This window comes from Sander lucioperca, chromosome 5 (genome assembly GCF_008315115.2).
Source record: "Sander lucioperca isolate FBNREF2018 chromosome 5, SLUC_FBN_1.2, whole genome shotgun sequence".
NCBI lineage: Eukaryota > Metazoa > Chordata > Actinopteri > Perciformes > Percidae > Sander > Sander lucioperca.
In genome coordinates this window covers 19,380,136-19,396,804 of record NC_050177.1, presented here as the reverse complement: position 1 = coordinate 19,396,804, position 16,669 = coordinate 19,380,136, and the positions used below count along the sequence as shown (strand labels likewise).

The 16,669-nt window shown below is 41.2% G+C and overlaps 1 protein-coding gene across 4 annotated transcripts; it reads right to left on the bottom strand.

The window, feature by feature from the left end:
- Positions 1 to 275: 275 nt before the first annotated feature.
- cep126 (centrosomal protein 126) lies at positions 276 to 16,569 on the bottom strand. 4 transcript variants are annotated; one of them, XM_031297530.2, is made up of 11 exons: positions 16,148 to 16,569; positions 15,238 to 15,357; positions 12,441 to 12,586; positions 11,236 to 11,347; positions 9,761 to 9,932; positions 6,458 to 8,438; positions 4,041 to 4,153; positions 3,617 to 3,686; positions 3,095 to 3,304; positions 2,901 to 2,965; positions 276 to 707 (listed from the first exon to the last, which is right to left on the bottom strand). In XM_031297530.2, the coding sequence occupies exons 1-11, from the start codon at positions 16,180 to 16,182 to the stop codon at positions 624 to 626; spliced, it is 3,108 nt and encodes a 1,035-aa protein (XP_031153390.1). In that variant the 5' UTR covers positions 16,183 to 16,569; the 3' UTR covers positions 276 to 623. The 4 variants fall into 4 exon arrangements, with proteins under 4 accessions (XP_031153390.1, XP_035857321.1, XP_035857322.1 ...); XM_036001428.1 differs by having other exon boundaries at positions 4,041 to 4,160; positions 6,459 to 8,438; XM_036001429.1 differs by having other exon boundaries at positions 4,041 to 4,160; positions 6,459 to 8,438; positions 12,450 to 12,586.
- Between the last annotated feature and the right edge of the window lie 100 nt (positions 16,570 to 16,669).

Here is a 16,669-nt window from a genome sequence, read left to right as displayed (position 1 = left end):
AGAACCCTTTTGCAATTATGTAAGCACATAATGTAATCTGAAAACTGCTGCCCTGGTTAAAAAAAAACAATGCAACTGATCTCAGCTGGTATTCTCTCTGTAATGGAGTGGAATGGAAATTTCTAAGTGACCCCAAACTTTTGACCGGTAGTGTATATAAAATAAATACAGAATGAGACAGCTTTGGAAATAAATACAAATCTTGTACAAATCTGCAGTGTTTATTTTGCAGTCAATCTGGCCATGCGTCGGTGAGAAGAAGGGCCTTTTTTTTCATTTGTGAATGAAAACCAAATTGAAGCCAGAATCCTTTTCAAAGGCACTTTGATCGTAAGTGGCTCAACAAAAGCTAAACATTTTTTTTCCCCCAAGCATAGGGAGAAAATACAAAACTAATTTCAACTCACCAACCTGGTCTAACTATGCTGATGTGTTTTATTGCCTCTACAGTCCGTTGCTGCTGATCTCTTAAGATCTTCAAGATACTCGAGCAGGCGTATTTAGTTTTAAACGAGACTGAACTCATTTTACAGGGCAATAAAGTGTTTGGTTACACAATATGATAGGATGGGTGTAATGCACTGATGGGAGAGAAGAACACCGTGGACCGCACATGCTGTAAGTCACAATTTCTTCTGGCACCGAGAGCGGTTGTTAGCTGAGGATGCTCGAAGCTTGTGATGGTTTGTGCCTTTCACTTCCCTTGTCTGAAAACAGGTGGAAGAAGGTAAATAATAATACATGTTCAACAAAAATCATCTCATGTGTTAAGGCCAAAGACTGTAAAAATAGTGGACGTAGCATCCGTGATGTCACCCACTGGTTTGTAGACTGCCGTACTGAAGCCTCGAGTTTATCGATACAGGCGTCGCCATCTTGGTATTTTGCAACCGAATGTGATGATTTTTTTACCAGAGGGTGGAGCTGGGGAGGATGACGCGGCCAAGCCAGCGTTGTTTGTGGTTGCAGTGGTGCTGCGTTGCGCTAAATGCTAAAGGAGGGAAAGATTTTCACCCATTCTGAAGCGAGTCATCCAGTGGGGATTTACCTGTGGGTAAATGCGGCGCGCCGGGTACAGGCGGCATTAACCTGCATGTACGGCAGTACAATAAATCTGCAAACGTTCCCTTAAAAGAAAATTCCGGTCGATTTCAACACCTAGCTATGTTGTTTGTTGTCACGCAGTGCTGTCAGTAGCGAGAAAAACGAAAATAATCGGTGTTGCCTACATCGAGTTACGCTATTGCTAGCTTTCGCACCCATGGGGCTGAAACAGGGAAGGTTTTAAACATGCTTTTAGCCTCTTAACATGTTTGAGATGTCATTACAAGCACCTTGCCATGTGAACTGATTCCTTCCGAGTGAACACAGTGAATATGGCTACAGTCGATGTAAAAGAAATGCAAAAAAAATTTGCTAATTCATACCTCTGTTTAGTTCCGGTGGTGAGACGGCAAGACGAGTGCTTAGGGACCGTCTACAAATTACAACACCAAAAAGCGATACAAAAATATTTTCAAAAATATGCATATGCTTATTTTGCTGTAGTACAACTAGCAGGAGACAAGTTATAATTGAGGTAAGTTTGGAGACACTACCTTATTTAATCAATAAATTAATAAATATTTTTATTGTATCTCTTTTCGGTGTCGTAGTTTGTAGACGGTCCCTAAGCACTCGTCTTGCCGTCTCAACACTGGAACTTAACAGAGGTATGTGCACTGGCTGAATTAGCACAACTTTTATGCATTTCTTTCACATCTACTGTAGCCATATTCACTGTGTTCACTCGGAAGGAATCACTTCACATGGCAAGGCTCTTGTAATGACATCTCGAACATGTTAAGAGGCTAAAAGCATGTTTAAAACCTTCCCCGTTTCAACCGCCTGGGTGCGAAAGCTAGCAGTAGCCTAACTCCTTATAGGCACCGATTATTTTCGTTTTAACTCGCTACTGACACTACGCTACGTGACAACAAACAACATAGCTAGGTGTTCAAATCGACTGGAATTCTCCTTTAAGTTACCAGCTAACGCTAGCGCTAGCTTGATTGGCAGAACGCTGAACATGACTTTTTTTTTTTAAACTTTCTAAGCCTCTGTCATAATTGACAGGTCGGTGTGTAGCCACGCCCCTAAAGCATCCCCTGCTTTATTGTCTATTTTAAATTAAATGGATCTAGTCTCGCTTGCCGGACCTTCCTCCACAGTGCTGCGGAGGAGGTTCTGGCTAGTCCACACAGCATTCCGGGATGGGAGAAAAACGTGCTCTGGTTTATTGGCATTTCTTTAAACTAATCACAATCGTCTTGGGCGGTGCTAAGCACAGGGCAGAGCCACGGTGCCTCTGCAAAATAGCCTCAGGAAGGAACTTGTTTTGGTGGAACGTGTATGTTCAAAAGTTGTTTTAGTCGTGCAACAGAAAACTCAGATTGGATAGATAGTCTAGCTAGCTGTCTGGATTTACCCTGCAGAGATCTGAGGAGCAGTTAACCATAGTCCTCAGAAATCCACCAGAGTTCAAAATTCCAACACAAAGAAAGCAGAAGGTAACAGACATCCGGTGGAGTGAAATCTGGCGGACTTTCCGGCGGCATCGGAGCACTCTCGGAAGTGGAACATCGTGGATATAAACTAAATGGGACAATAATTTACTAAATGAAGACTTGAAAACTAGCGATTGAGACCATAAACTTATTATGAAAGTGTTTACTGAGGGTCATTTTCTCATAGACTCAAAAAAATTTTTTGCAACCAGTGGAGTTGCCCCTTGCTGGAAATTAGATAGAATGCAGGTTTAATGCATTGGCTTTACTTGTCAGGCCCGGAGGCTTCGTCCATTATTTTTTACAGTCTATGGTTAGGGCAAAGAAATGAATCCCTTAGAAATTCATACTTACAGAGGATGCATCAATAAGTACGAGGCCACGCGTGCCAGCATTACCCCCCACATGTTCCCGCACACCTACAAATAGAAACAGACAGCAGGGGTTCTTCTGCGTTGAAATGATGACACATTCATACTTTTCTGTTTACACATAGATCACAACAATCTAGTGGATCAGTTCTGGCCTGGTACAAACAAAGTGCTCACAGTACAGCTGGTGGTTGAGTCTGTCCAGAGAGAGGAGGATTTTCTGCTCCTCCAAGGAAATGGTGGTGAGTCCCTGCTGTTGGCTGCGCTGCTGCACCGTGCCAGGCCTCTGTGTTTGGGCTGTTTCCATGGCAGCCACAATATCCGTGTCTTGCAGTGGGCCTCCAGCGTGTACTTCAGCCAGGTGTAACTGGGCTGCACTCACCAAACCTGAGAGCACAGTCAAAGTCACAACGGAGGCGTGCATTCTCACCTGTTTCCACTCTACTTTGGTTGTTTTTATGCATTTCTGGGTAACATATAATGTAGCTGTGCTGTTGTACTGCAAAAATGATTGAGAACGGTATTGGCTCAAGAACTTTTGGGTTCTTTTAGGGTATAAATTAAATAATATACATGCAGGAGAGACATCCTTTGAAATGTTGAACTCAACAGAAGACAGACATTCTTGTAATACTGGTGATTATAGAAATAAAAAGCTAGTTTTCTCTCCCAGAAACAGAGACACAGTGAACACAATACCTTGATCTGGACAGGCCATGTAGTAAGTACTGGAAAATGGTTTGACTGGCTCTATGGTCTGTTTGGTTGGCTACACAAAACAAAATAAACATATTATGTAAGTCTCAGATTCATCTTAAGTAATACTCATGTAAGCTATAGTACACTGCCAAAATTCTAGGTGATAGGCATAAAGCACAATAACAGGTAGAGCAAGTTGTAAACAAAAACATTATGCATCAACGCTTATTTTTTGTCAAACGCTGACAAGTCCATCCGGAAAGTCTTGTCTTGAGAAGCATAAATCGTGACGTCTAGTCAGTTTTACAAACGGCAGCACAGAAGGGACTGCAAAACTGATTTAACAAGTTTTAACACACCCATTTACTGATCTTTAGCAATTATTCTCACTCTTCCTTCCCACAGGGCAGCTGCATGCATGTACCTGACCGGGCTGAGGAAGCCTTCTGTTCCCAGAGCCAGGAGGCGGTCTGCTCTGCTCCATGCAGGCTTTCCTCACAACCCGCCCACTGTCCGCCGCCTGTCTTCTAAGCATGGCTTTTGCGGAAAGAAGACATGTGGGCGGAAATCATAAAAACAACACAAAAAAAGAGCATACATAACAAAATAGATTCCATCTTTAGTCTGCAATAAAGAATAAAGATAGCTGTGCTATTTCAAATGGTAGTGCGCAAACATATGAAGAGGCTCAAATGAAGTAGTTACATTGAAAGTACATTCTTAATAGTATTCTTTGAGGCGTTGGAAAAATGTGGCTTTGATCCAATGTTTGATCTCCCCAGTAGAAGAGGTACGAAAGAAGCCACTCACTTCTGTGCCGGCTTTGTTGCGGCTGATAAAACTATCAGCGCTGCTGATGCTAACATGGGACAAATTGGCACTGGGTAGAGGCAAGGCAGACAACAGGCCACTGTGAGGCTTTTAGGGTCAACTTTTCCAGTATGTAGAAATATTTTATTAACAAAATGTGTGTATGTGCTTGTCGCAAAAGAGCTTTGTTAGTCATTGAGGAAGTGGTTAAAAGTACTCCAGGTGACCTCTGATTCACAGAAAGGTAAGCCTAAAGGCCCTGACACACCAACCAGACGGGCCGACCGTCGGCAGAAAAGGCAGTGTGACTGATCAGTCGGGTCCCCGAGGTCCAAAAATTCCTCAGAACACACTGAGGCGACGTCGACTTGAGCGTACGCTCTGCGCGTGCGCGAAACGTAATACGTCTCCATAGCAGCAGGCGGCGCTGCTCTGTATTGTTTCCATTAACAGTCTGATTATTTCCCAGAAAATGAAAACCAGCAGCTGATTGGACGAACGCGTCACGTAGTTTTTTTTTTCTCCGGAAATTCACAGCCAGACTGTCATGGCGGCTTGTTCAGAATACGATCTCATATTGTACTAAAATAGTTCACCGAAACGTGTTTCTGAAAACATTTTAAGCGAGAAATAGGCCATGCAGTTGCTGAATCTGTCTTCATTTCAGATTGACAAAGGTCAGTTTAAAAGATTTTCGTCAGATTTTGAGCGACTCATCCGCTCCCCATTACGGGTGAGTCCCGACTGCCCTGTCTCCAGACTGAACATGTCGGGTCGGCCCAAATGAAGGCCGACGGCTCCTTGGACAGCCGACGGCATGGAACACACTGAACAGACTCGAGTCACCGACCTCGCCAGACGGTCCGATGGCCGATTATCGGGCTGGTGTGTCTCCTCTATAAGTCATAAAAATAGGTACGACTGGGTTCCTTTTCTCAAGATACGTAAGCAAGACTTCAACTTCACTGACTTTTCAATATCAAAACACGAGATGATGCAAGAAGACCAGTATGTCAGTTATTATATTGACCAATTTCAACAAATGCAACAAAGCGCCCAAAGAAGACATGGCATATTGATAAAAAATAGATTGGAAAAATAGCTTGCCAGTGAAAAGGGATCTCTTGGGAATCTTAAACAACTTTGCGAACTGGCAGTCACACAAACATCACGCAGCTCATTCAAGGCATTTTCCTTTCAATGTGATTAGAAGGACAGTTTCAGATAAAAAGACAGATTCAAAGGATCACTGGGATTGGTATTAAGGATAACGCATAACAGGGATCAGGGTACAGTACTGCAGTGGTTCCCAACCTTTTTGGTCTGAGGTTCCCCCACAACCTGTCAGATGAACTCACGTACCAGTACAACTATTCCCAATGTGTTCCAAATGTATAACACTATTCATTGTATAAAAGTAGATCTTTATTGTAATTAAATGTTTTCATACAACTGAACTGTCAATATTTAGGTTGGTTTGGTCAGCAATCAGACTACTACTACTTGGAGTGAAGCTGAATGTTTCAACCATTTATCCATTACTTTTAGCTAACTATTTCAACTGTTTAGTCAGTAGTTTTAGCTAACTATTTCAGCCACTTATGGAATACTTTTAGCTATTTATTCCTACCATTTATTCAATACTTTTAGCTAGTCATTTCAGCCGATTTATGTATTTATTACTTTTAGCTACCCATTTAAAATTCCTGTGTTCAGCTGTTACAATTGATATTTCTTTTTAATGAAATAATTTCCATATTTTTCCAATTAGTTGAGCTGCTTCAAAATCTTTCACGCACACCCTGGCACTTGCAAAAGTACCCCCTAGGGTACAAGTACCCCTGCTTAGAAATCATTGCAGTATTGTAGCCAGAACCCACATTGTTAACTTGAAATGTGATAGCTAATGGTTAGAAACAAATAAGCTTAAGAGAAACGGCATGTAAATCTGTATGACACATCTCTGCAGACACCCAAATCAAGCCTGAGCTGTGTGAGGGGCTGTCAGCTGTGAGCCAAAATATACATTACCTTCCTTGGTGGCTAAGGCACTGCGGACACCGTGCCAGAGCTGTGAGATCTCCTCATCTGTGGGAGTGCAATCTAAACAGAGGCCTTTATCATTGTACACCATCCCTCTTAGTCTGCTGCTGCCCTGAGCTTCCTGATGACCTGTGCTGGGCGTGGCCTTCGTGTTGCTCTTTGACACGGGGTATGCATACGAGGGTGGTAGTGGTGTGTACATAACGCTGCTGTCTGTTCTGATTACATTATGTGTGGAAGGTGAGGGAAAGTCTTCCGTGTTGTACTTGTGCGGGGCCTGCTCTGACACCAGAGCTTGTTTGCAGCTGACACTAGCATGATCCACGCCATATGGAGTCCTAGTGATGGACAGCGTCTTCTCCTCCCCCGATGGATCCATCCGAGGAGGTGGGCGGGGCACCATGATCTTCCCTTGGGTTTTGGCAATCTGACTCACCTCGGTGGCAGATTGAGCTCGTATGACAGTGCCCTTTCTAGTCCGCGAGGAAATAGGAGCCGCCGCAGCTCTGGAAGGGCGCTCTCTCCGAGGGACCTTGGGGCCGGCAATCCTGGTGCTGCTCCGTGCCACCTTGACCTCGTCTGGCCGTTCTTGGGGCAAGCTGACTTGAACCCCAACATCTGCCCACGCTTGCTTTGTAAAGTGATAACCAGCGGAGGCCGGAGGGGTCATGCTGGATCCAGGCTTGGAAGCCCCTGAGACTGTGGCGAGACTTAGCTGGTGGTCCTCTGGGCTGTTATTTGACTGAGAGAGATTGGAAGACCTGCCTTTTATCTGTTTCATCATGGTCTGTTCTCTGTCCTCTTGTCCCACGTGTACCTCATCAAACCAGCGTAGCTTCTTTTTGACAGCGTTGTTGCCCTCCGCGTCCTTAGTTTTGGCCCTAGTCAATTCCACGCTGTCTCTAATCGCTAAAGCTACTTGTTTTGCAAAAATAAAATGTCCTGAGCCGTACACACACGTGGTCTCTCCTGACATATATTTGGACTGCTTTTTAAGGATTCCTTTAATGAATCGGACTCCACATGCTGAATGAGATGTCCTCGCTGGAACAGGCAATTTTTGTACTTCCTCCTCAGGACACTTAAGGCACTTAGGAGTGTCTGATTGAATGTTGGATAAGCATGCACGCTGCAGCGATGCTGCGTTAATGGGCTTCTCAGGTTTGGGCTCTGAGTTTGAAACCTTATTGAGGTTGTTTATGGAAGCACTAGGCTCTTTGAGGGATGACAGATTGTGTTTTTCTCTTTCTGTTTGCTGAAGAGTCCCGTCTTGTAAGGCATTATCTGTTGTGCTATCGTTCAAAAAAATATCGGGCTTTGGGGGAGCCTCAAACAAAATGTCTGCGCTGTTGCCATTTTTGTCGCGTAGAAGAATTTCTGTAGCTGATGGATGTTTTGATTGTCTGTCATCATGCACCCCCTTCTGCCTGAGATCCAATGCAGCCTCTTGTTTAGGACATGGAGACTCGAGTGCTATGTTGCCGGGAGAAACTAGATTTGTAACGATGATGTTGTCATTGGGATTGTTTTGTGAGGAGTTTACCTCAAAGTGCTCTGGGTCTGCACTAATAATTTCACAAAGAGTTAATAAGTTGCAGTTGTGTGGAGCAGGCTGCGTCTCCGTTTCAGGTGTTTGCTCAACAGACGTGAACCTCCAAGAAGCTTTAGGAATGTGCATCTTATTGTTGGGCGCTTCAGAATCCATTGGTGTTTTCTGCTTTGGTTCATGCAGTTTTCTTGATTGCGGAAAGTTATCAGCAAGCAGCATCATCGCTGAGAAAGCAGTGAGGTCTGATGGTGGACACAAATCATTTTGCTGTCTCAGGTCTGGTTGGGGCTTCTCTGAGTCAAGTGAGAATGATGAATAGGAATACTGTAGATCTTTTGTGCACTGGTTGAGGTCCTCATTCTCCAAACTGTCCTTACTTGAAATGCTTTCAGAATTACAGCTATCAGACAGTTGGCTGTCCTGAAATATGGAAGCAAAAGAGAGGAGATGAGTCAAAAATAATGATGATTTACATATTACATTTGTTATATATTTCGGCCCGGAACCCAGATCTAAAATAATACTTGTGTTTGAGAGTGAGAGAGTGGATCAGAGAAATTAAGGGGCTACAGTGTTGATGGACCAGATGCCACTTGTTTGATCTGGTGATGCTAAGATACATCTTAGTAGGCAATTTCAAGGCTAAGATTACATTTGATTTCTTACATGTTTTTATTTTTCTTAATGTTTTTTATATTTTTCCCACAAACATCTCAAAGCGGTTTTGCAGATGAACTTTTCAAAAATTGTTTCCCAAAGGTGATAAAAACTCTACATTTTGCCTTTAATATTCCTCCAATTTCTGAAAAATAATTTCACACACATTTCACCAGAGGGTGCTGAAGCCAGTGGCAGCCAAAAGTGGTGTATGAGGTGCAGGAAAGGGATTACGTCACACTGCTGCCCCCTAGGGGTCTACTTGTGTAGGGTGAGATACAAAAAGCAGACATTTGAACTGCCCAAGATGGTAGCCAAGCAAGTACTTAACATCGTCGATAATAAAGACTACTTGATAAATTGCAGTCTGGTTTTAGAGCAGGTTATAGCACAGAGAGTCTTTTAAACTTCTAATCTTTTAGCAGCAGACAATGGAGTATTAGTGGGGTGTGTGTACAGTATCTGTGTTTGAGAGACAAAGCATCTTACAACATATGGCACCCCTATACAACAATGGGGACGGATGAAATGACAATGGGAAAGAAAATTGATTCATGTTTGTATCGTCATTTTTTATGCGACGGTTTTTCAAATAGTTATTTCCCCCAGAATCTTTTTTTTTTTTTTTTTTTTTTAAACCAATGAGTCGCCTAAATATTGTCTGTTGATACGGTACCGCCAACGGCAACCACATCATATCCGTTTCCAGCAAAACAGAGCGAAAGCAGAAAATGCAGAAAATCCATGTTAGGTTCTTCTTTACAAATTAAATAAATGTCTACTGACTGACTGGCATGTGATGTGCATTCTTCTTAGAAAACAATGTGTCATTTTTCAACTTTTGTTTTTGTTAAAGAAGGGGGAAAAAAATCGCAATACTCAATACTATCGAATCCCAAAACTTCTAGAAACGTAATAAATGAAAATCGCAATATAAATCCAATCGGCACCCATGTATCATAAAAGAATCGAATCGGGACAAAAGCATATCAACCCAGCCCTAAAAAAAAACGGGGGGTGAAATAACATTTCTTTGTGAGAATGCCAGCAAAATGTTTTGTTTCCTGCTCATTCAAATGAAATACCTGTGGACTGTGATCTTGTTGCTTCTCTTGTGCCTTTTCAGGGGATTGACTGTTGTCGAAGCAAGTCATGCTCTGCTCCTGCAGCAGTTTGGTGTAGGCCTCCACAGCAGAGAGGGCATGGCGGTGGGAGGATTTAGAAACTGTGGGAGGCTTAGGGGACGGAGTGCAGCTTCTTTAACAGAAAAAAAATATATAAGTACAATGTGTGACGTCTCCAGCCATTACAGTTTTTCACGATCGCTATGACAATTTTTTCAATACTTTTAACAACTTTCCTAAACTCTTAACGCACCAACACACCTACAACACACAATTGGCAAAACAGTTCATTTCATGCTCAAAATCACACATTGTAAACTAAACTCCAACACTGATTTTCAAAATAAAATAATTCACTAACACAATACACTGGGTTTACCAAAACAATGCAAACATGTCTCAAAATCAAATAATTCTTCTGAAACACTAACACGTTCTCTCCCAACAGGAACATTTAGTCAATCACAGCACAATGTCATACAAAACACTAACATCCCATGGAATTACAGAAACTGCATTATTTTATATGTGTCAGGTCTGCCCTTATATAATAGACAATAGTATATTGTATTGACCATAGATTGTGTTTTACACTGCAGTTTCTCTTGAACCCGGCCACCATTTTGTTTCTTTTGCTGCAGAGATTCAATACAAAAAATGAATGACCCATCTCAGAGTAGCTTTATAGAATGTACGGTTTATGAAAAAAAGGAGACAGAGACAGAATTGTCCTGGTACTCCTCTTCCTCTCCCTCGTGAAGGCATTTTTCTTATTTTCTGTGTTCATCTACAGTATATTGTTCAAATAGGACCTCTTTCTGTATGTACTACCATAGGATCATGCGATTGAAAGAACCTCAACACCTGAGTGTGTTTCCTAGAAGGGAATCAGCTGTGATTGATCTATTTGCATAACTTCAATCAGCTGTTTCTCAATAAATGCATATAAAATGCAGAGGATATATTTGTGTTTCAATTTACAATATGATCAGCTGTTCACTTTGACTTTAGCCTATAAGTTAGGTTTAGAACATGATGTTATCTGTTCTGACATACAGTGTGAAAGCATTTGTAAATTTGGCAATAAAAATCCATTGTTTTGGTCTTGGTGGAGCTTGTGTGTAAAAGAAGTTCAAGCATTTTAAATTTGTGTTAACTGTATGCATTTTGTGTCAAAGCAACAAGAAATGTGTTAATTGTATCGCCTACACAGACGGATGTTGTGCTAACTGTGTAAAGAGTTTAGGAAAGTTGTTAAAAGTATTGAAAAAAGTGTCATAGCGATCGTAAAAAACTGTAAAAACTGCTACACAGGAAATATATTGCAAATCAAAATTCATGAACATAAATATCACTGTGTGAGGTTTTAAATTCGGCTGGGTTATTTAGCATGTAGGCCACATGAGAATAATGAAAATTATGAATCTTTTTTTTACCTGCTAATGTTAGAATTGCTGGACAAGAAAGATGGCTGCCGGGTGTATGAACTGAAGGAGCCTTGAAGTTCATTGAGTGCATCTTCAATATTTGGGACGTTTCTTCTAAAAGCTGAAACACCATAAAGGAAAACATACAAACCGACTGAAGTGTGTTAAGACTGTTGTGCACTATTTCTCAATTCTAAGAGGCCTAATATGTAAGGAACATCAACAACGGCAAAGATTAATTGATTAGTTGTCTATTAACTATGAAATGAATTGCAAATTATTGTTAATCGAGTAATTAGTTTGAGTCATTTTTTATGAAAAAAGTAAAAATTCTCTAATTCCAGGTTCTTAAACGAGAATATGTTTTTCTTTATCGGGCAAATAACAGCATACTGTAGTTAGAGAAACAGTAATATTCTTCTAGGCTATATATATTTAGAGCTGCAAAGATTAATCAATTAGTTGTCAAATAATCGGTTTGAGTCATTTTTTTTAATGAAAAATAGAATAATTCTCTGATTCCTGCTTCTTAAATGTGAATATTTTCTAGTTTCTTCTCTCCTCTGTGACAGTAAACTGAATATCTTTGAGTTGTGGACAAAACAAGACATTTGAGGATGTTGTCTTGGGCTTTGGGAAACACTGATCGACATTTTTTTTTTTTTTTTACCATTTTCTGACATTTTCATAGCCTGACAAGCCAGACCCACATCAAGATGTTGGGTCTGGGAGCTCACCATTGACGGAGCTCAATCCGAGGGGCGGGATAAACGGTTGTCTTTCAAATTCCCTCTGCACGCAATAGGATAGCGCTACAACCAATCAGAGCAACGAAGAAGGTAGCGGAGCTAGTTGACAGATTAAACTTTTGCCGTATCCAGTTGGCAAAACTCCGAACACATCTTCCTTTTTTAAGAATGATTTCAGTGCCGTTCTTTCTTCTTTTCTCAAAGAAAAGAGTAACTCCAAGTCTTCCAGAAGACCGCTGTTCCCAGCAGCAGCAGCCATAAGCCCGCCTACCGACTCTATACACGATGTGATTGGCCTGACCAGAGTTTGGTTTTTCCAGCTCGCAAGCCAACAGAGAGTGCCTAGACCCCCCTGGCTGCAAATTAAATTAGATTTCTAGGCTAACATTTTAATAGACCAAACAACTAATTGATTAATCGACAATGAAAATAATGGTTTGTTGCCGCCCTAGAAGCATCACTAACATTGTCTGCGTCTCTGAGAAGGAGGTAAATGGGCTCTCTGGAAGCGCTCGGTTGCATCCTGTACTCGCTGTCTGCGTTGCTTTAGGATGTTCTCTATCAGCCGTTGCTCCTGCACGTCTCTCTGCTTCCGCCGCTCCTCCAGAGCCCTGAGCCATGACAAAAACAACAGAGCATCAACCTGAGGCACATTATCACTGATTAAAATGTAGACTGGCCACATTTTAGATACAGAAACCTGAGTCCGCTCATCCAGATATGTTTTCGACACAGTCATTAATAAATTAAAGCTACCACTCACTACTCCATAGAGGAAGATAATCATAATATCAACGGGGTCAATCAGGTTCAGCACTAGTGTTTTTTTAATAGGCAAAAATGGTTGGTGGTCAATAGGGATGGGACCATGTGCTTTTGTCCCAATTCGATTCTTTCCCGATACATGGGTGCCGATTGGATTTGTATTGCGACTGTCATTTATTGCGATTCGACAGTATTGAGTATTGCTATTTCTTTTCCTTCTTTAAAGGTGCTCTAAGCAACGTCACGCGTTTTTTTAAGCTACAACATTTTTTGTCACATACAGCAAACATCTCCTCACTATCCGCGAGCTGCCTGTCCCCTGAACACATTGTAAAAAAAACACGCTCTCTGTAGACAGCCCAGGCTCTACATACGCCAACAAAAACTAACTGTGCCAACCTGCACCACGCAACATAACAAACAGTCTTCCAGCGTTCCAGCCAATAACCGACAAGAAGGATTTGGGGGTGGGGGTTGGGGGGGGGGGTTAGTGCGTGGAAGCACAGAATGGAGGGAGAGGGGACGGGATGAGGAGAAGGCAGGGGCGAGCTAGCCTCCGTTTTGTTTGAAAATACTTCGAACGTCAACAAGAAGTGCCGTCACCCAACATCACTTAGAGCACCTTTAACAAAAACAAAAGTGGAATAAAACACTTCTAGATATATCATGAGACATTTCTAAAAACAATTTTTTTAAAGAAGAATGCACATCACATGTCAGTCAGTCAGTCAGTCAGTCAGTCAGTCTTTCATTTGTAAAGAAGAACATAACATGGAGTTTCTGCTTTCACTCTGGCTGGAAACGGAAATGATGTGGTCGCCGTCGGCGGTATCGTAAAAACCGAAAATATTTAGGTGACTCATTGGTAAAAAATAACACATTAAAAATATTGATTCTAGGGAAAAGAATCGATTTTTAAAAATTTTAAAAATCACGATGCATACAATTCCTCAATTCCTACAATGTCAACAAGAAGTGTACATTTTAAAACAGCGTTGAGAACAAAAAGTAGCTCAAGCTAGTTGACATATTCATTTTCAATTAAAGCTAAACAGAATCTTTATTATCTTATATTTATTACCTAATATCCTTATTTAGAAATGCATCTTATAGGAGCTGGAAAGTTTGGAGCTCCAACATTTTAAATAATAAAAAGCATTACATTGGAGACTAATAAGGCAAACACAATCATCCACTATGAAGATGTGTTACATTAGTCCTTACAATTTAAATATGCAAATGTTGGTATTGCTTTACAATTAAAACCTTTATGTTAATAATTCATCTTCAAAGTTGGAATCTTTTTCTTTCCTGCTTATCTGATACTATTAAGAAAAATATTATAAAAATGTGTATACAAGCAATCATGTCAGTATTTTGGTTAGCAGCATCGGTGTGCTGTATACATGTTTAAAAGTGATCTACTGTATTTAATATTGATTTATAAACTCTGATAATCTGTAAAAAGTTTGATATAAAGTTTTCATTTGTGACAGTTTTCTGCTGGACACATTTTTTTTTTTTCTACGGTGAAATAAAAACAAGTTCATGTTCATGTAATGTTGGAAAGCTTATCCACCTCCATTAATATGTCCCTCCTTTAATTTGCATTATGTTTAGGGAATAATGATCACCTGCCACTGTAAAACCAAAACACTGTCTCTGATATAACACAATAACAATAATAAACCCCCCCCCCCCCCCCACCACCACCACCTACAGCATTAACATACTCTCTCAAGCTCTTTCAAAACAGCAACACTCACTTTTAGCCGCTGCTGATAACTATGGAAACACACATTTAGAAGGTTATTAATATCTGTAAGGGATTTGAGCCTCTTACGGTGCTGAACTTAGCAGCTTTAGTTGTCAGAGAGGTGGCGCTTCAGTCACAGCTCTGGCCCACAGTTACCCTCTGGCCAACAGATTCTATTTCCAGGTCTAGACTGCAAAATCCTGTCAGCAGCGCCCTTCCCTGAAAGGTGCTAAGCCCAGGACAGAACCATAAGCTGTCTGTCCAGGAGGTGCACACTGTACACTGCACCAGCAGAGCAGCCTCTGCTTCCAGGAAGAAATGGGAGATCATGCTCTGGGCTGCAGAAGGCACACACTAGTCATCAGTTACTGAGATGACACATCCTACTAGTGTTCAAATAAAAACAGCAATTCATAGTTATTATACACTAGGGCTGCACGATATTAAAAAAATATGCGATAGTGCGGTTGAATATCGCCATAACGATATTCCTTGTGATAAATAAACAGATATTTCAGAATTCTATTCAATTTTGAAACAAATGAATGGAAATCATTTCCAACTTTCTTGTATTGAACAAATTGAAAATTTAATTGAATATAAAAGGCACCACTAAAAAAAGAATGAACATTTTCGTTCAACTAACATAAAGAATCTCTGAGAGTCTTTCGCAGTGTGTGTATTGCGCCAGTTGATATCGCGATGACATATTGTGCAGCCCTGTTGTACACTAAAACTGACTTCCTGCGTCGGTTGGTTTCCAGGAAGAACTTGCGAGCTCGGGATCTGCATAACTTCTGCTCTTCGACCAGAAGTTGTCTCTCATCTCCTAGGCCTCCATCAGCTCCCAACCTCGAGTTTCTGGAAGAGAGCGACTAAGGAGAGCAGCGAGTGGAGATACACGTGTCACCTAAACCTAATGTTGACCTTTGACTTACGTTCTCATCAATTACAGGTTACTTTCCTCCATTGACTGTCAGTGGTGGAAAGTAACTGAGTACATTTACTCAAGTACTGGACCTAAGTACAATTCTGAGGTACTTGTACATGTATTTTACTTGAGTATTTCCTTTTTTTGCTATTTTGTACTTCTACTCCACTAGCTACATCTCAGAGGCAAATATTGTACTTTTCACCCCCCTACATTCTTTTGACAATGTCAGTTACTTTGCAGATTCAGATTTTTAATACAAAGTAGAATCAACAAATACATTTGGATGTATTTTTAGGGATAAAGATAAGACTTCATTGATCCCTTGGTTCCCAACCTCTCAGGCAGTATTTATAGTAAGAAATAAGTCCCACCTTTACCAGCTGTAACATCAATGTAACGTACACATTGATGCATCAATAATTATAATTCAAAAATATAATACATTATTCTGAAATAAACCATTCTGAATACTGAGTAACGTTACTTTTAGTTTTGGTACTTCAGCTAGGTACATCTTGACGCTAATACTTTTGTTTACTTAAGTAACATTTTGAATACAGGACTTGTAAGTTGACGTTTCTTGAGAGTACACTGATATTGTTTTACCCAGCTTCTCTAACGTTAGCTACATTTACACAGGTCTAACGTTAACTAAGTAACAGCTACACATTTCTTAAATAACTCTACAGGATAAATAAGTCAACGGTTTTAGGATACGAGTGGAAGAAGAAGTTGCCCTGACCAACTTGCATCCTCCGAGGCTGGTGATCCTTGTTGACACCTGGCAGACATACAGGTTCAGCCCGCTGCAAAGCTGCTAGCTAGCTAGCTGCTAGCTGCTAACTTGGCTTGTTGGGTCCTTTTTAGCTAGCGTTAACGTCGGCGGTTCTCCGTTCAAACTCCTTCAACCATTTTCAGGGCGAAGATAGACATGCAAAGGAAACGTGCGAACCCACATCGCAGCAACCCCTCCTGAACAACGACAGCCTCTTTTGTCGTTTAAAAAAAGTCAGAAATAATTCGGCTAAGTTGGGACTTTTCTAGCTGCTTCACCTGAGTCTGTCTGCGTAACTTACATGATAGCAACCGAGGACGCAGCTCCTTGACAACGGGCACTGTGGTTGCCGCCATGTCCAGCAGATGGCCCAGGACCAATACGTGCATGTTGCCTTCAGGTACACCTGGAAGTGTCGTAAAACATACATGTCAACAACAGAGTCAGAATGAAAACAAAGAGCT

Coding starts and splice junctions, on each gene's coding strand:
- cep126 (XM_036001428.1), bottom strand. CDS start 16,182: ATGCAAGTTGGTCAGGGCAACTTCTTCTTCCACTC. Junction 11,348..12,440: donor TTCTCAGAGACGCAGACAAT/GTTAGTGATGCT, acceptor ATGGTGTTTCAG/CTTTTAGAAGAAACGTCCCA. Junction 4,161..6,458: donor GTGCCTTAGCCACCAAGGAA/GGTAATGTATAT, acceptor TGTCTTCTTTCC/GCAAAAGCCATGCTTAGAAG.